Source organism: Dreissena polymorpha, unplaced genomic scaffold (genome assembly GCF_020536995.1).
Source record: "Dreissena polymorpha isolate Duluth1 unplaced genomic scaffold, UMN_Dpol_1.0 chrUn014, whole genome shotgun sequence".
Taxonomy (NCBI): Eukaryota; Metazoa; Mollusca; class Bivalvia; order Myida; family Dreissenidae; genus Dreissena; species Dreissena polymorpha.
In genome coordinates this window covers 145851-166001 of record NW_026273328.1, presented here as the reverse complement: position 1 = coordinate 166001, position 20151 = coordinate 145851, and the positions used below count along the sequence as shown (strand labels likewise).

General features: G+C 33.2%; 3 protein-coding genes across 3 annotated transcripts; all 3 read left to right on the top strand.

Moving 5' to 3' along the window:
- The first annotated feature begins 5933 nt into the window (after positions 1-5933).
- On the top strand, positions 5934-7667 carry LOC127863545 (uncharacterized). Its single transcript, XM_052403097.1, has 2 exons — positions 5934-6038; positions 6699-7667. The coding sequence occupies exons 1-2, from the start codon at positions 6021-6023 to the stop codon at positions 7665-7667; spliced, it is 987 nt and encodes a 328-aa protein (XP_052259057.1). The 5' UTR covers positions 5934-6020.
- Positions 7668-7898: 231 nt separating this feature from the next.
- LOC127863541 (uncharacterized) lies at positions 7899-10017 on the top strand. The gene is made up of 4 exons (XM_052403092.1): positions 7899-8067; positions 8351-8493; positions 8646-8792; positions 9086-10017. The coding sequence occupies exons 1-4, from the start codon at positions 8050-8052 to the stop codon at positions 9333-9335; spliced, it is 558 nt and encodes a 185-aa protein (XP_052259052.1). The 5' UTR covers positions 7899-8049; the 3' UTR covers positions 9336-10017.
- Positions 10018-12805: 2788 nt separating this feature from the next.
- Positions 12806-16794, top strand: LOC127863539 (alpha-1A adrenergic receptor-like). Its single transcript, XM_052403090.1, has 3 exons — positions 12806-12956; positions 15048-15278; positions 15762-16794. The coding sequence occupies exons 1-3, from the start codon at positions 12839-12841 to the stop codon at positions 16679-16681; spliced, it is 1269 nt and encodes a 422-aa protein (XP_052259050.1). The 5' UTR covers positions 12806-12838; the 3' UTR covers positions 16682-16794.
- The last annotated feature ends 3357 nt before the right edge of the window (positions 16795-20151 follow it).

The window sequence follows — 20151 nt, the reverse complement described above, 5'->3', positions numbered from 1 at the left end:
TAATTATATTTTTCAGAGTGTTGTACAGATGCTTTAACTTATGTTTGATTGAAGTAAAGGTTTCTGAGACCACTCCAAAAACTGAAATGCTGTATTGATTCCAATCGTACGTCATTTCTCCATACCAAATCTTGCCTTTGGCATATATTTTTTACGAAAAACGAGGATATTCCATTGAAGTATAACCAATAAATTATCTTATAAAGCCGCATATCGTCTGGTTAGTAGAATTAATAAATATTACTATTTACCTTCACGACAAAAACATATTTCTGCGCCAGGGAAAAATTAATATAACTATGGTATTCATAGGATACTGTTTTCACAGTGAAAAGTAGAATGGCATACAAAAGAACAAAAAGCGAACGATTTATTACTTACGGAACTAACTTTACAGAACAAACACATTTCTCACATTCGCATTTAACAATATACATTTTTGTTAACGATATAATACGGCGAGATAAAAAATGGGATTAATTTAATCAACGTATGACAATTTTAACGACCACTTAAATTAAATGACAATATAATGTTGCAATGGTGTTTCATTAAGCATATGTTTAGGTATTGTTCGATGTGAAAACTAATTTGCTAAAGTTGGTTCGGGAATGCAGTTCAATACCACGCTTAATATCGTACAATTTGATTTACGTCTCAAATATGACACATGAGCAATCCATGACTCGACTTGCTATTGCGACTTGTATGTATCTCCTGCCATGTAACAGTGATGTAACACAACATAATCATCAAGTAATTTGATATTTTTATTTTTGTCGAAGAACAATAAATTATGTAGTGACGCATAAAACGTATGTGCAGTAAAGTTAATTGTACTTTTTTTATTTTTTTTTCAGCTCCCACGGGCGCATTTATTTCATCAAATATATTGTGCCGTACTAAATATTATATAATATTGGGATTTTGATTATTTTCATCTGCACAAAAACTAGTTATTTCAAAATTGATATAATTATAACTCAAATGTCTCTCCCTGTGGATTTATAAGAGTTCATAGTTTTCTATTTGAAAAAAAATAAAATGACGTCATCTGTTGCATTGCGCGTTTACAATCGAATCAAATTTATTGTTTCAGTGTTGCTGGTAGATTTCAGTTTCAACAACGTTCCAAATTTTCTTACAAGAAATCATTTAAACATTTAAACATTTAGGAAGCATATATCCAATACATTTATGTATTTTGGATTTGAACAACCAACGTAACATCTTCTTATTGGGTATGAATGACAATTAGCTGAATAATAAACTCATTTTCATCAAAAGAATGTTACTAAACAAGATGTATTTGATATCTGTGTAATTTCATCATACTTCTGAGAGTCACATAACATTTGCTCTAGCAAGCATACGTCCAATTAATAAATAAACTGAATTTAATTAAACGTTTTATGTTTTATAACAGTACCATTTTGGTTGTGATTTTGGGAAATTTAACTTTATTTACACTTAAATGCGCCTTTTAATTGGTGTTTGTGTCCGGCCTGTATTCTCTTTCTGTGTCTAAATGTTTGGCAATCTGTCAATGACCTCAAATAAAGGACCTTTTAGTGATATTCTGTTGAAGCAACGATTTGTACACTTTGTTTTTATGTTAATTTCTTCATCGCCACAAATGCTTATCTTAAGTTCAGATAATATTACATGCAAACAAATTCAGTTACATATGCTACCAAATTTTGCTGTACGTATATATGACAAAAATACGTGTGAACGTTGCAAAATGCAGTGATAAAAATCATCAATGCAAATCCGGTGAGGAACGAGCTGACATGTTTAAACGTGCAATCGTATTTACAGTTTGTGTGACTTTAATAAAATTATTCTTCAGTAAATGAATATTTTACAAAAAAAAAATCTAAGGGGTCTTTGAAGATAAAAAATCTCTACGGTTTACGTCGTGAACAACCAGTTGCGATTATTATCAAGGTTTAAATTAAATCCTATAATGATGGTACCGTTGATATAGAGCTAGTTAAACAGAATTATGTAGCATCGGGATGAACACGAAGGACGACGTCATTATTTATACACAATATAATGTAAAGAAGTGAAGTTTAAAGTGAACTAATCCAAAATAGTATTTATTCTGAGCGAAACCCATCTTGATATATTTAACGAAAACGAGTGTCTCGACCGTTAAGTGGAAGAAAGCAATACACATTAAGTGGTTTAGTAGAGCAGTAATGTAAACCGTTTAGTGGACGGAAACAATTAATAAGTGGTTTAGAAGAGAACTAATGTAAACCGTTTAGTGGACGGAAGCAATTAATAAGTGGTTTAGTAGAGAAGTAATGTGAACCGTTTAGTGGACGAAAGCAATTGATAATTGATGTAGTAGAGAAGTAATGTAAACTTTTTAGTGGACGGGATCAATTAATAAGTGGTTAAGAAGAGCTGTATTGTTTTAATACAGACCAAAAGCTGAATACATACAAATGATTAGCGTGATTAAGATGTATATGATTTTTGTAATATAAAATTAAGACCAGGATTGATGGCGAATATGATAATGATACATTGTTTGCCGTTTCAGCGTAAATATACCAATTACAGTTTACGTGATGAACGCAACAACCAATGTGTCATTAGCCTTTTCGTTTGATCCATGAATATACTTATTTTGAACAGTGTCATATAATATGAAAGTGATGCAGCCGGTTTCTTCCACGCAAAGAAATCTTGATGCCATTTGAATTAATGTGTCAACGCTTAAGACATTGAACAATCACTTGAATTTATGTCTACGTGTTAAACATTAATTTCTAATGATCCCGTAGATCGTCATGCGACATGAAGTAAATAGTTGTTGATGGATCTTGTTATACCTGTTGATATAACAATGCGTCTGATGATATCTTAACAGGATAAAATACTGAGACTATAGGCTAATAATATTTTACTATAATTCAAGACTCAGACTTTAGACTTGGTTCTAGTCCCAGGAAACGGACTGGAGAGAGTTTCGAATTATACTGATGATTTCTTTGCAATCAAGCTCAAATAAATAGATTTAAACTAAAGACAAATGTACTTACTAAACATCAATAAGCTTGTGCACATAAAATAAACCTGCTTCTAGCTTTACTGACTTAAAAAAGGTCTTTTTCGGAAAAAATAGTGGTTTAATAGTCAACACATAGTTCTTGGGATTTATTATTTCAGATATTTCTGGATATATGCTTTAAGAGTATTACAGATAACACGTATCATTCCCCATGAGATTTATTTCATAGTCGGCATACCTTGTAAAATATTGTTGTTTTAGTCTCGCTATATTTCAAGTGTAAAAATGTTAAATACTAGTGTAATTACTAGAGTAATTTCTAGTGTTATTACTATTGTAAATTTGTAATGTACACACAATAAAGAGATAGGAAAATGTGTAAACATGATGCTAAATGGATGCTAATTCATTGACATGCAAGAATGTGATTGTACATTTATCAAGAAACGACAAATGCAATTAGCATACGAGTATGTGCCACCACGTGATGTAAAGAAGCACAAAGGCGCATGGAAGTGAAAGAACACACATAATAATGCAATACGCATTTGTTTAATACCAGCATGCTCTTGTAATGTCAACGTTGATATGTCATTATGCAAATAAACAATTTGCATAAGATTGTTTTTCACATCTAATTGTTTAGAAGTATGAATAATAGTAATCTAACATCGTGAATTGACAGGTGAATAGTATTTCATATTTAATTGATATTCTTGAAAGTGTGTTGTTAAATAATTGACCCACACATCCAAAATATATGGGTTTTTTTACAAGACGGCATCTTCCTTATATTGCTGACTAAATGTTTAGGTGGTGTGATTAAATATTGCCTTGCAATGTGCAAACACCTCTTACATGTTATAGTTGCCCACAATTATTGGTCTAATTGCTTAAAATACGTTAAAAACGTAGTTTTTAACTTTTACGGGATGCATTCCATATGTTTTAGTTTTTTATTCCGATTTTCTAAAGCAGATTAATATGCGTGTGTTTTAATTTTACAGGTTAATTGAAGGTCCACACAAAACAAAATCATTCCGAATACGATGGTTTATTTTATCAAAGTCTTAACTTAATGCAACTTCAATAATTTATACTTCAAATCATAACATGGTTTTCAAATCGTATGACTAGCAATGTACTGCTTTTTTCAAACGAATATTATTTTATATTCCGGTTGAGAAATAATCGAGCTTTAAGAACTCGTCAGAATTTACATGCGGTGATCCACCAGTTAAAATAGGAGATAAATCATACTTCCAGTCTACACACAAATTTCAAATTGCGACAAATTTTGACACAGGAATAGCGAATAAGTAACATAAATAGATAATAATTCTTCGCGAGTATGATGATTGGAATGGTCAATTCAAAGAATTGAATGTTTAAACAAGGTTTAAATGATATCGGAAAAACCACCATTGATTCACAGTTAGTACACAAAGAATAGCTAATGGAATCTTAATAATAGCAAATGACGATGTCCCTATTTTTTCATCAGAGTAATGAGATTGTTTTTTACAGACAATTTCAAATTTATTGTAAATTTTATTTTAACAAGTCATAATCACTATAATCTTACTCAAAGATAAGTTGTCACTCAGACCCTTAATCAAATGCAAGTAGTCACCAACATCATAATCACAGACAATTCCGTTGCCATCAAAATATGAACCACTGACACTGTCATGATAATTGAAATATTAATAACTGACACCCCCATCGTCACCATAAAATTAATGACAGACCATTTCATGGTTACTTAAAACGAGATATGCGACAATTCTATCATTACGAGAATCGAATATATAAGAATGTAGATTTCATATCGTGTTCAATCGTTTTTCATCGCGCCTAAGATCATTGATTTTGTTCTAAATATATGCTGACTCTTTATTAATGTCATTCCGATGTTCCTGCGCTCAAAACCACAGTATATCATGTTAACGACATTTATCAGAAGTCAACACGAACACCGGCGTCTTTGTTGGAGCCCTTTGAAATTCAACTATTTATAATTTTTATCCTATAAACAAAGTGCATATATCAGCAGGAAACGCTTGGCAGTATCGGTATGTAGGCGATGCCAAAACTTTGTATAGTTTGTGCTTACTATTATCATTACACATTTGGTGTTTTCAGATTAAGTGGCTTAATCAGAACGTCATTAACTCCTATGTGGTATTTTAAATGACAAACAGACTCAATAAATACTACGGACTTTGTCTGAAAAACATTAAAGCTATTAACGAGAGTACTTTTTTAAATAGTTTGTTTATCGCATATATACATTATTAATAACAAATACAACATTAATTGACCCACGTGTTCGTATTATGCCCCCATTCCTTTAAAGAAGCATTTCTCTATTGCGGTGATCAGATGGTGGGATGTTCGGTAATGCACATTTTGGAATGGTTACACGAGGGGAAAGCAAGACGTCGTTCGATGTACTACATGAAGTAAGCATTTTATTATATTTGACATGGTGTTTACAAAACAACTGTTTCCGCCGTATTCATTACCTATCATTTGATTTGTATTGCTTTCTGGTGTAAATATGGGAAATGTTATTCATTTACAGTTTATGTAAGTTGGGGGGGGGGGCATAGACGTTTTACCTTATTGCTTGTTGTATGGTTAGTAAGTGATCAAAATTGATATTACAATACGTTGAACGGACTTAAAATAACCAGTGTATTGTTTATATAAATAATAGAGCTGTAAGTTAACATATCATAAACAGGCCGAGGTTTTGTATTTGAATTAAACGGTACATTTTATGTTTAGTGTTTATGATTATACTTTATATGGGCCGTGTCGCGGCAAAACCTGTATCCGTGACATCAGTAATGACGTTGGTAAATTCTCTGTAAAGTGACGTCAACATTTTATTTAATTTGCGCGATTTCGTCATCACTGCAACATGTGGATCTGTGTAGCTGTTTTGGACAGTTTTATATTTGTGTTAAGTATGAAATGATGTGATATGGATAATGAAATAGAAGTAAGTAGTATATTTTATTATTATTGGCTATTTTGCAAAATTGGTTTGATCTAAATATTTAATAGAATATAGCGAACTAGACGTGTTTACAAATTAACCACCATGTTAAACGTTGTTAAGATATTCAGTGAACGAAAATGTATTTACGGTATAACTTATCACACTAAAAGTTTGTTATTTTTATTTGTACATGAATTGTTGTAAGAGTTTGTCCCAACCTTTTATTGGAACCATGGGGTTACTACAAAAAGTTTTTTTTCCAATATTGAACCCGATCGATTCTAATTTGTTGTGCCGATCCTAAAGGCTAAACAGTTTTTAAAATTCAAAGCAAAATAGTATTTGTTATTTGTTAGTTTTTGTTTTCGATTTTTATTATAAACTCGACCATAGTCTCTAAATTATTATTTATCCAAATACTTAATAGATTTAAATAGATTAATATGCAGGAAAGAATATTGCATAGAAGTCTGGAAGATTTTTGTCACTTATTATCCTTGTTTCGGTAGGAAATAGCTTGCATATCGCACATATAGATCTACATTGTCTACTTTTATTCAATGACTGAGTGCAAAAACAAATTTATGTTATTTCGCGTAAAGAAACACGTATCGATTATTTAATGTTTGAATAATTTGCATAGACTATATACGTTTCCAGGAACTGGACAATTTATTGTCCGACCACTTTGGGCGAACTCCATCGGCATCTCAGGTGAGCTCAAATTCCGATGATGGGACTTATATAAATTACCCAAATGATCATTCATTTAGTGAGGACGAAAACAGTTCAGCAGCAAATAGTGTTGATTGTAGAGCCAGAAATTTCATTCACCAACATGACATTGTATGTAACAACAGTGATGAGTATGAAAGTGATGTGGACGATACATACATTGTCAGTGGTGCATGCGCCAGTGGTGACATGGACGCTGACTATGCAACTGTCAGGCAGTTTCTCGAGATCGAATGTGGTTGCAAGAGTAAGTGTACTGTTAATTTTGAAATTGGCCAGGTATACCATCATATATTGAACATGAGAGAATTGACAAAGGCAGAGAAGGATATTATTGTCATGAGTAATCTTAAGTGTGGAAATGACCTGACTACAAAACGAGGGAAGCCAAGGAAACGTTCGATGGTTTCATACAATGCATTCCAAAAGCCAGTTTGCAAGAAAACGTTAATGCTGGTTAATGACATTGGTAGATCAGCTTTAGAAAATCTTGTAGACCATTATAAGCAGAATGGTCCATTGCCAAGAAAGCATGGAAACGTAGGAAAGAAACCATCACAAGCCGTCATTTATGATGATGTAAAACGCGTGGTTGAATTTTTGCAAAATTATGCGGACACGTATGGTATCCCCCAATCAGCAGCTCCCAGAGGAAGCGACAATACTCCTCCAATTTATCTTGACAGTGGTAAAACAAAACTAACCATTTATAAAGAGTATATAGAAAGTTGTCGCGAGGCTGGGGTTAGATCTTTACAGCGAACTGCTTTCTGTGAAATTTGGAAAAGCTGTCTGTGTCACATTAGAATAGCTTCGCCTAGGGATGATGTTTGCGCAACATGTGAAGGCCACAGAAAGAACATTATGAAGGCAATAGAAGAGAGTGAAAAGTAAGAGGCTGCCGAAAACTTCAAACAACATGTGATAAATGCCAAAAAAGAAAGAGAACTTTATAATGACTGTGTAAAGCGTGCCAAGGAAACATGCATATTAAGTTCTGATAAAAGAACAAACCACTATACTTTTGATTTTTGTCAAAATGTATCCATTCCTCACTTCTCGCGGCAAATGGGGCCAATTTATTTCATGTCCCTTCGCAAAGTACAGATTTTTGGTGTACGGATAGATGGACTGCCTAAACAGCTCAATTTTTTGATTGATGAAAGTGAAACTATGGGCATAGATGGTACCCAAACACACGGACCCAATGCTGTCATCTCGATGCTGGATATGGTGCTAGACACCCAAGGGCGTGGTGAATCGACATGCTTCATCCATGCGGATAATTGTCCAGGTATAATTTTGTAAAATTATCCAGTGGTAATCAATCATATGATTCATTTAGTTATATTTGAATAAATATTTCAAACATATGAGTAAATATTGTGTTCTTAACAATTAAACATTATTTATATCTATGACTATATAGCATATGGTAATAATTGTTTGATTTTTCTTTTAAAGTAGGCTTAACAAAAAGTGTAACGTTACATTAATAACAAAGAAAAAAATATAGAAACGTTTTAGTATGTATTTTTAGAATGTTAACATATGGTCTGCAATATTTTACATGTCAGAACAAGAACCGCTACCTCATTGGCTATTTCACATGGCGTGTGATGACCGGCAGACATGACGTGATAGAATACCACATGCAAATACCAGGACATGCCAGGTGTCTGGTTGACAGTGGATTTGGGCATTTAAAGAAACTTTACAGGTACCTAAAAGCCGCCTTTGTTGTATGTGTAAGAATTTAAAAAAAGGTAAATTTTCCTTGTATGAAGTGTTTTATTTATGTAGCATGTAGAATAAGATCGAGTTTACATTTCTTCTCCTGACAATACTAGCAATCTGATCATTAAAATTCAGGAGGTCGAACATTGAGACAATGGACTCATTGACCCAGATGGTGAATATGTCCTCAGCATCCAATGAAGCAGTGAGGTATCCGGCATGGAACTGGTGGGATTGGAAAGGGTTTTTGTCCCGACTGTTTTGTCCTGTACCAGCGATAAGGTATTTACTAACGTAGGCCTATGATAATTGGTTGAAAATGTTCACACCACTGAGTAGAATTGTTAATATTTTTTTCTGTATAACGGTTTTATACTGATGTTTAACGAAAAGTCTAAAATTCCTTAAGTGCAATACAAAGCGAAAGAAAAACAAAACTCGGACATAACCATGCACATTGTCTTCAATTATAGTTACCAATGCAAATGAATATTATTCGCAAATGCATCATAATTTTGTGTCCTATCCAAACGTATTAAAATGTTTGCCAAAATAGTATTTATTTTTATTTTCAGACAATATCAGTACTTCCGCATGAAGACGGAAGAGCCAGGTGTGGTCACAATGCGCACGAGAGTCGGATGTCCAGAGGTCAAGATTACAGTGACTATGGATGGCGTCCATATTCCATACCAACAACCGCAGATTGTAGAGGCCAAAGGACTCAGCCGAAACAGACAGGAGTACTTGTACAAAGTTGTCAGGCCATATCTCAGCGATGCTAACAAGGATGCTACTTGCCCTTGCCCAGAAACATCACTATAGTTATGTCGTCGCATCTATCGCATCTACGGCGAAATATTACACACATTATTATGTCAATATTTACAGGCGAATGACAAATAACTTGAAACTTATTCTTCAGTACTTTTTGAATATCCTTCAATGTCTGTTTGAATACATTGGTTTATTTATAACACATTTAAATAACACTTTTTCATATCAAATGAAATATTTGTATTCACTTCTGCTCGTTTCTATAGAATTCATGGCAAACGAAGAATTCTGCATTCAATATAAGCTGTACGATAAATAAATTGTGAACATGCTAAGAATAATTATAAAAATTATAAAAGATTACTCGACTCTTAATTTTTAAAAACAGCACTTTTGGGAAATAAAAATCTAACATTTCAACAAAATGAAATTATTTTATTATTTTTATTATTGGATATTGTTGGTTTATGTATTAATGGTGTAATTGATAATATTTGTTTTGATGTGTGCATTCCTATGAAAAACTAAATGATATGTTGTGAAAATATGTGAGATTGGTTTAGAAAAAAATGATTTTAACTGTATGGTTTGCTGGTCGATGTAAATATAAGTGGACTTTGTTGCTAAGCAACGTATGTTAGTTTACAGTTTAATGTTAATCACAACTATTTTTTGAACACATAGATACCTGATAATATATTTTTAACAAAATGAATGCGTTCTTAAATGTTATTTCATGTCTTGTTTATAAGTGTGGATTTTGATGTAACATACATCTGAATGCGGTTTACTTGAAAACGCTGTTAACGTTGTTAACGTCAAAACACCTCTGCAGTGCTGTTACTAAAATAAAAATTTCTCTGTAAGTAATGGGGCTATATCTATAAATTTGGTATCATAATGACAAGCACAGAACAGTCTTTATCAATCCATAGAAAACAAAAAATGTCAAATTTTGTCACGAATACAGGTTTTGCCGCGACACGGCCCATATTATTTATCCTATTTTATAGCCTAAAGGTGTTGTAACCAAGGAACTTTCGAGATGTAACATATTGCCACACACTGTGGCTATCATACACCTACTGTATCAAAGCTTCCTTTAGGTGATCTATTTAACGATAGGTATACGGCGCGTTCAATGCAAGGTCTTCGATTCGTTAGTATGTTGATGCTGAATTTCTCAATAAAACACGGGGATACTAAATATTGGAAAAATGTCACTGGACTTTACCTTACAGTTTAAAATTAGAATTATTACTTACTGACAATATAACTTCTGAGAGAATCGTTTCAAAATATTCTGGATAAAGGAATACGAAAGCGCGTAATAGTGTATACTATATTTTGAAGGAATAACTATATTTATTGCAATCATAAGACAAATAAATATACAACAATAAACTGATTCACTGTTGATAGTTTGGATTACAAAGAAGCTATTTCGTGATGACAAATACGCGGAATAAATAACGTGTGTTTAGATCACCAACGTGTGTGTCTATCAGATAAACAATGTTAATTAAGTTAAGTGTATTATAGTACGGTGAGTTTTTGTCCGGTGACTGGTTAAGGATGACGACTATTACCAATTAATTTAATAGGAATCAAGATTGGAAACTGTGTAAGTATATTTCTTTACTTATTGACACAGTGTGGTAATACATTATTGGATTTATACGCGGTACGTTTGATATACAAGTGTTTGGTGATGATTCTTTATGGTGATTGGTGATGATTCTTTATGGTGATTGGTGATGATTCTTTATGGTGATTGGTGATGATTCTTTATGGTGATTGGTGATGATTCTTTATGGTGATTGCACTATTCTTAACAAGCTTAATACGCGTTATTTTACATAAACAGAACGTTTGATTGCGATTCGAAATTTTGCAGTCGATATCTTTATTAGATTTGGACATAACTCGTAAATCTTAAGAATGATTAAGGATCACAATTTAAATCCTACAAACTTCTTTTTTGTTCGAGATGAAAGGATACACATATTCCATTTACAGCCTTAATTATCGAATATCTCAGACATTGCTATGTATTTCTTTTATATCTGTCAGGTCGTAATAATTCTCATTATTGATGCTATTGTAGATACTAATTCGCAACCAAGTCTTAAGTCGGACTGTGTTGAATGGCAAAGTATTAATTTAAGTGTTAAGCAATTTTTGTATTTTGTTGTGTCTTCTGCATGTTCCTAGTAAGTCTGTTAACTGCCTCCAATGTAAGGATTTGAAATAAGTAGCTTAAGCCTAAACGTTTTAACTTGCTTGTGCCATGCTGAAACGGGATGTCAGGTTCTCTGGGAATGGTAAGGGAATAAAACTTGTGGGATTTTGCTAATTTAGTGTTAGCAAATGTTCAGAGCAGTTACAACAAAAAGCAAAAAACTACAACGAGTATTTTCTATAAACATATATTCGTTAATACGTCTTATTACTGGAGTGGAAACTGACCGGTTTTTAAATGAAAATTAAACAATAATCATGATAATTACACTTTCGGAGGTTCAATAAATTCTCTTTCGCCATACTGTTATTCGAATCAAAAAATCTTAAGTGTAATGTTCAAATTGTCTGAGATTAAAAATCAAAATTTATGACACAAATAAACGCATTAAATGCGCGTAAATGATTTATCATTTGATGAACGGGAGTGTTTCTGGAAGTTTCTTGAATAAAACTCTTAAAACAAGAATAAAATCCCATTTACCGATAAAAAAATAATATTTTTTATTTCAAAGAAAATTGAAAGAAAATTAGCACAAATGCATGTCCAGTGTTTAAAATCGATTACTTCGTATGCAAAAAAACAAATTATAATTTTCTCGAAAAAAAGCTGGGAAAAAATCTCATTTGAAAAACAAAGCATCCCATGGGAAAATGAAAACCCCATTGGAAAATAAAAAAATCTCATTAGGAGACCAATTTGGCTAATACATTTCATAGTAAAAAAAAGCATTTTGTAAGCTCAAGTAATCAATTATTTATAAAAAATAGGAATCTGATCTCATGCTTTATCAAAAAGAAGAAAGTCTCCAAGAAAAAGGGTACTAGAGTTTGTGAAATTTCGGTTTCGTAAAGTTTTACCGGTGGCCGTTTGAAAATTAGAATAATGAAATTAAAATATTGAATTAAGTAAAATATCAGTACGTTTAAAGTAATTGCATTTATAATGACGATTACAAATGCAACGGACGTATTTTTAGAACCTTTATCATGCTGACTAAATTGACAAATACAACAAAGTAAAAAAAATCAAAATCATAGAATACTATTGTAGTCACGATTGTTGAATATTTTTATTTGACATTGTTATTTTACATTTTACTAATGTATCTGGTATACTCTATTTGGAATAAGTATCTTAAACATTAAATAGAATTAAAATTATGTTTTTATTACATCAGTTTGTCTGAACGGAAAATAGGCAAATGTCTACGTCACCATTCAATGAAACAACACCGCTCTCAGCTCTCGCGCTGACGTCAGAGTACAATGACGTCACGACGGCATCGAAAGTGATAGAAACCATTGTGATGATCGTGATCATGATCATAACGACTGTCGGCAACGTGTGTCTCTGGGTGGTCGTGCTGAGGTCAAGGGCCCTGAGGACTTTGACCAGCATGTTCATCCTTGGATTGTCCACTGCAGGTAAAGAAAATATGCATTCTGGTCCAGATTACGTAAGCTAAAAGCTTGAGTTATACTACATACAAACTTCCATATTACATGGAGATAAACGGAAAGAAATGGGAAACAAAAGCGTCATCAATGATGTTTAAAATGTTTAACTTTATTGATGGCTGTTCTGAGTTCAGGCTGTGTGAATATATATTATAAATGCCACATTGAAGAGGCAACTTACCGCTGTCGTCAAGACGATTAAACATAACGTTGAAAGTGACGTTTATTAAGTATAGACATACACGAACGTGTTATGTTTGTAAAGTTTGGCCTTGTTAAGTTTTTTGCATGCCTGTCAACTAGTTTAATTTATAATCATGTATAAGATATCGTTACTATAAAAACTATTAAATAGTAACAAAATGACGTCGCGAGCGGGCCGTTATTCGTATCTAGCGTTCCAATTTAATGTAAATCGAAACGCTTACAATTATGTAATGCCCGTACCTCGACATTGATAATTCATATTTTCAAGCTGTTTCAATTACCAGGAGACGTGCAATCAACTTCATGCTGCATTCTCTACAGTGTTTCACATTGCTTGGGAAAACGATATATATATAAATCGCAATTAAAAAGTGATATTATTCATATAAAATCAAATGCATCCGATATCTATGCCCGTCAATGCACACACATATGAACATCTAAAAAGATTTTGAAATTTAACGTTTGTTAATTTATATATTTAAAATACATACATCGATTTCATTTTTACAACGAAACGATTGTGTCTGTTTCCTTAAAGTGCCTGATTTCTGGCATGAATACTCTAAAAATAATACGACAAATGAACGCTTTGCCTTAACGTTGACACATGATTTCAGAAATTGATCCAACGAGACAAAGTAACTTTACATCACAACACCATCTGTATAAACTCGCTCTATTTTTGCAATTTGTGCAACTGTTAAATTCACCGGAAAGTAGTAACTACTCAAATGAGGCATGAACACGCCAAATGATGCAGAAAAGAGATATTTTGAGGCTTGTGCTATTAAATGACTATGCAATATTTCAGTGCGTGTTGCGTGCAGCTTTGTAATAATATTAGCTGTGTTTTATTGTAAATTGTCAACAGAAAGTTACAAATAACATTATTTGGAGTTGGGCCAATAAAAACAATAAACTTTGCTTTTATTGTTTAGAAGCCACCAAAACACTGCCTCACCAGAATGATCAGTATGCTCGCAGTAACGAAACATTGGGTGTTTTTGGTGTTTTGGCGTGTTGTCGTTTTAAGACATAACTTAATATGTTGTTGTCCATCACCGTGCGTTCATTGACGAAGTTTCATTACCTTGTAAACATTTTACTTCATTTTAATTTATAAGTCTCGCTGTATGTTTAACAATGTCGAATTGCCAATAGGATGTGCGACTTTGCTGAAGCATAGTTCACTGGGTCCTATAATTAGTAATTGAATATAAATTAGCATTATAACTAGTTAATAGACATCCTAAACTTTATCTGATTTCACTTATAACCCCACAATTATTTCCAATTGCTTTGTGAGATGCCCATTTACTTATTAATATTAATGAAGTATTAATTAACGAAGGTTTTAAATTAATGACTAACGGTGTGCAATACATTGAGTACCCAAACTGTGTAATGGATGCCTCATATTAGAACAAAGCAGTTAAAATAATAATGCATACGATATAATAGTACATTATGTGCAAAATACCATAAACGTACAGGCATTATTTACCTGGCTTAAGTATTATGTATTCCTTCATCATCCATACATTTACGACATTTCACCCCTTGGAATGGCACAATATGTGTTTATTACAATATTGTATACTAATCAATTCAGATTCAGAACGAAAATACTTTAAAGATGGAAACAAAAGGTTAGCTCATTTATTATGTAAAGCACAATGCAACTGCATGCAAATTTAAGGAGGACCTTCATATTAACCTTTATATTCTTTGTCGATATTTAAGACACGCGACTAAATGCTTATCCAATACCCGACAATATTATCAACATAAAAGTAAACATACAATATGGCTAAATCTTAAAAGCTATTATTCCGTCGAACATTTCAGATATCCTCGTGGGCGTGGTGAACATGCCCATCACGGTCTACACAATTATAAAGGGTCGCTGGGAGTTTTCGCACAGCGCGTGTGTAGTCTTTGGCTTCCTGAACATGATCACCTTGGTTACCAGCGTCCTGTCGCTTTGCAACATTTCTATAAATAGATATGTCATGGTGTGTTATCCACAGATGTTCAAGCATATTTACACGGTCAAAAACGCTGTTTCCATGGTAATAGGTGGGTATTGTAACATATACATGTATATTCATTCGTGTCTTCTTTTTTTTCGCACTAGTGCGCTTTTGTTTAAAAATCAATGGGTGATGTGTGTCATTCGAACGTGAACACGTGCTTAATATGAATATTGTAATGAATTCATTATGCTTAAAGTATAAGACTTTACTTACATAATATTTTAATTATGACCTTGTTTATTTCGAAAATGACATTGGAATACGAGGACATAGACATAACGAACAGTTAGCACAGGTTAAGGCATGATATCTCTGAAAGTTGAAATGATGAAAGTCATCAAGAATATGTCTGTAACTGTATCCGCATACTTACATTCAGTCCGTGTTCGAAAAGATTAAACATCATTTCGACGTACATGACATATAATATTTCAACGGTTATGTAATTCAGAAGAAAACATCATATATAATCATTTTAAACTTTACAGTCGAACTAGTCGATACAATTTGGGATTCTTTTTTTCAGGTGTTGTTATATTTTCGATTCTACTCTCCCTGCCGCCTCTGATTGGTTGGTCTGAATATGTATACACGCCCTCGCATTCGTTCTGTTTCGCTGATTGGCAGAACCACATGTCCTACGCGTTCTTCATGATTGGGTGTTGCTTCGGGATTCCTTTTACAGTCATGTCAGTTTGCAATGTGTTCATTTTGAGAACCGTGAGCGCAAGCAGACTTCGAGTTAAAACCTCGTCAGAGCCTCAACAATCACCTGCATCAATTAAGACTTCAATTAATCGATTAACGATTGGAATAAATAGTGAACAGCTACCTACTGAACACACCCGTGTGACGTTTAAATCATTATCTTTACATATGTCTAGAATAGAGAGGAAGATCAAAATCGAACCACTTGTAACTGACATAAACAAAGTTCCCAATAATAATAGTACACATTCAAAAAGTGAACTACAAAATGACTTTCATTTTTTTGCAAACACAATATCTGTCATAGATATAGAATCATTGCCCTCTTCTACTTTAAGCACAGAGCCTTTAAAAACTTCATCAACAGTCAGCTCAACAAAGGTTCGAATGACATCAAAAATCGTTCACACGAAAGTTGGTCATTCCACAACCACCTTACACACACCATCTTCTCAGTCAATGAAATCGTCGTTAACGCGTCAACAACGTAGTCGATTCCTTCATCCAGACTGGAAACCTGCGTCAGAAAACACACCGCCAGGAAGAGGTTCACCTGTAACAGCAATTTCACTAGACCCATCATCGGACGTATCGTTTGTCCAACCTTTGAACTCAGAAACAGAATTCAACGCTCAGGGACCTGTTTATGATAAGCAAATGAGCAAGCCAAAGGGGCAAGAGACGCCGCCCTTAAAACGGCGAGAAGAGATACTATTATTGTTGTTGTGGTATTTGTAATATGTTGGCTACCCTATTGTATAAGTATGCTACTTTCAATATTTCACTCGGGACATGTGCCAAGAGAATTCCATATGTTTACAATAATAATAGGATATACAAATAGTTGTTGCAACCCTATCATATACGGTGTTATGAACAAAAGGTTCAAGGTGGGATTCAAGCGCATTTTCTGTTTCTGGCAGTACAGAACCAGTTCAGATTTGAGTAGCTCTTAGATATTTATTTTAGATTTCCAATATATTTGTTAGTTTAAATGTTTCCGACACGTTCGGTGTTAAATAAATGAAATTTAAAATAAAACGTTACTATGTTTAATATAAGCCGTGCTCTGTGAAAAGGGGCTTTAATGCATGTGCGTAAAGTGTCGTCCCAGATTAGCCTTTGCAGTCCGCATTGGCAAATCTGGGACGAGACTTTCCGCCTTAACTTGATTTTTGCGAAGCAGAGGCTTTCTAGAAACGAAAAATAGCATAAACTCGGAAAGTGTCGACCCTTATATGCCTTTGCGGACTGCACAGGCTAAACTTGGACGATACTTTACGCACATGCACTAAGTCCCCTTTTTACAGAGCACGGTCCATTTATATTTATAGTATGTATTTCTTTTTCTTTGACATATACACATTATATGAACATATGTTTATAGTTAATGCTTCAATAAATAATAGCATGTGTGTGTGCATGGTTGGTTTACTAGCACTCAACAATCGTTCATGATACGTTAATAGTATATTTAATTTAGTTTAATTTTGATGTTTAAGCCATTATCAATTTGTCTATTTCAACGCATAAATTTTACTTCATAGAAACAATATATGATATAAATAAAGCATATAAACAACAAGTGGCAGATCCATAAACGACAGAAAACATAAATTGAATATCGTAAAACTCGTGTGCAACAAGCGAAATCAAGCGGCATTATAACTTTGAATAATTAAAAAAACTCAGTACTCGGGGATTTCTAAATACCTCATGTTGTTTTGTGAATAATGCAATATAAAGAAATAAATATATTGGCCGATATACAACTTTTAATCAACCCAGCATCAGTGAAAATGAAAGTATCATGCCAGCATACGTGTCACAAGGGAACACAATTATTTTGAACTCTCGAAAGAAAAAAACCGAATAAGAAAATTACAGAAGTATCGATCAAGGTTAATTAGATAACCGGACAGAATGTCATTTAGTTTAAGACTTGCCATTCTAGAAACGAGTAACACAACTAGAGGATATGCATCTGAGAGCTTTGTAACCGATGCCTGACTTTCAAAAGCGATATTTAGTTAGAACGTGTTCCTGTGTCCACGACAAGAAGCATCGCTGTTTGCTAATTGTGCTATTTGAGTCCCCAGTGTCACTCGTCAACATCTCCGCGACATGAATTTTGAATAATTTACACAATCGATCGATAGTTTTTAGAACTCGATTGCTATGTCACCTGTTTTAAGATATTTCAGATTAACAAAGATGATCAAACAATTCACTTCACATAATTAAAAGCTTTAAGATATATCGACGCCGTCTCTGGTCTTTGATTATTAACAAGTTCTAAGTTAGAAATAGAAAACAGTTTAGTATACAAAATACGTTAAGTTTAGGTTTGATTCATGAATATTCCCGGCTTGATATGAATATAATTTATGTTTTAGAATGCCTACAGGCTAGACATTATACTTTCAAATACACTTTAACAATGAAAAGAAAGATTCAAATTTTTTCCCGAACACTTTATATTGTAGTTGTTCCACATAAACTCCCACCCAATCTCGTTAATGATTTTAAAGTCCAGCAAACCGACCCTTAAAACGTTTTACCATATTTTTTCTCTATAGTAGAATGTGATTGGTAAACTCCGGTCTTGCGTATCAGAAATCTACCTCATTATGTAAGAGGTTATTATATAAGCATGAATATGCCATGAATAATTTGACGATAAAACAAGTGTCTATTAGCAGATTTGATTTTTCTTTACGCTTTGGTGTCTAAAATGACATAAACATCACACATTTTGCACGTAATTAGTCATACATTCAACAGTATATTCTTATATTTGTGAAATATACTCGTTAGCCACACTGAAGTCACGCTATGTATCGCCAATATCTCTGATAACGTAGCTTTGTCGACTTTCAATTAATTATGCATTGACGTTTTAAACGTATACGTGATAAAATCATCCCTAATAAATTGTGCATCACCCATGTGAAACCTTATGATTGTTCACACTATTTAGCGGTCAATAGTTATTACTCTGATTACATTCATGTTTCTGCGGGGGCATCTGTGGTTATGAAAATACAACATCCCTGTAAACAACTGCAAAAAATGTATGGTTTCTTTCTATCGACATAGGTTCATGTTATTGGTATTATTCTAGACTGGTATTGAACTGCTGCATTATAGGTTCGTGTGATTGATATCGTTCTAGACTGGTATTGAACAACTGTATGATAGGCTCATGTGATTGATATCGTTCTAGACTGGTAATGAACTGCTTTATTAAAACAGTATTACCGATATTTAGCGCATCAAGACAATATCACATTTGCAACCATTAATGAAGGCATCTCCCTTAGATGTAAACGGTACGTGCAAAATTTTAGATTTTCTCTGGGCTATCTGTGCGGCTATGCTAGCCGAAAAATCACAAGCTTCATATTGACGGTCCCAATGCGTTGACACCAGTCTTGAACAGTGTACGTTAAAGTGCTATGGTTTAATGCGATCTATTTTATTGTGTTGTATCAAACATACTAGCTAATGAGAACATATTCTGTCCAGGTGATCTGCCATCGCTCATTACGAAAGAAAATTATTAAAATGAATATTCGTTTTTGTTGATCATCAAACGAAATCCCCCCCAAAAAGATATTTGTTATGATTGAGTTCACGTTGCGATTTTATGAATATTAGGATGGACTGAGTGAATACAAAGACATAGTGTACGTGTTTTACTTTACCTCGATCAGAACAGCTATGAAAAAACTTGTGGTGCAACGAATGAAGTAATTTTGTAAAGGCTTTTATTTTACGCACAAATGATATAAGGTCAATGCTCTGAGATTCGATCCTCTGGGTTCATAAGGAGATTTCTAATTTACAAAGATTCTTTTCTCTCTAGTGTGTGCTTTTTATCATTCTTCGACCGTGAACGCACTGTTTTTGTAAACAAATAACTGTGTATCGATAAATTTTAATTGATATAGTCTGTACCTAAGCTAAGAAAAGTAAAAAATAAAAAAAAACAATATGCTTAACCTTTTGTTTTATTTTATGTTAATTGAATATACTATTGTATGATAGATTTCTAATATCAGTAGAGTATTTATTTTGAACAAAGTCGTCTTTTCATATTTAAAATAGCCAGTGTAACATTATCTTTACTATAAACGCTGAGCACAATGCTTGACAGCAAATCGTTATTATTGGGTTTGATGTATACAATATATTTAATTAATCAA

Bases quoted from the DNA above. Each gene is read 5' to 3' on its own strand.
- LOC127863541 (XM_052403092.1), top strand. The intron at 8,494-8,645 runs GTACCTAAAAGC...ATTAAAATTCAG, and splicing joins CATTTAAAGAAACTTTACAG to GAGGTCGAACATTGAGACAA. The intron at 8,793-9,085 runs GTATTTACTAAC...TTTTATTTTCAG, and splicing joins TGTCCTGTACCAGCGATAAG to ACAATATCAGTACTTCCGCA.
- LOC127863539 (XM_052403090.1), top strand. From the start codon at position 12,839: ATGATCGTGATCATGATCATAACGACTGTCGGCAACGTGTGTCTCTGG. The intron at 12,957-15,047 runs GTAAAGAAAATA...CGAACATTTCAG, and splicing joins CCTTGGATTGTCCACTGCAG to ATATCCTCGTGGGCGTGGTG. The intron at 15,279-15,761 runs GTGGGTATTGTA...TCTTTTTTTCAG, and splicing joins CGCTGTTTCCATGGTAATAG to GTGTTGTTATATTTTCGATT.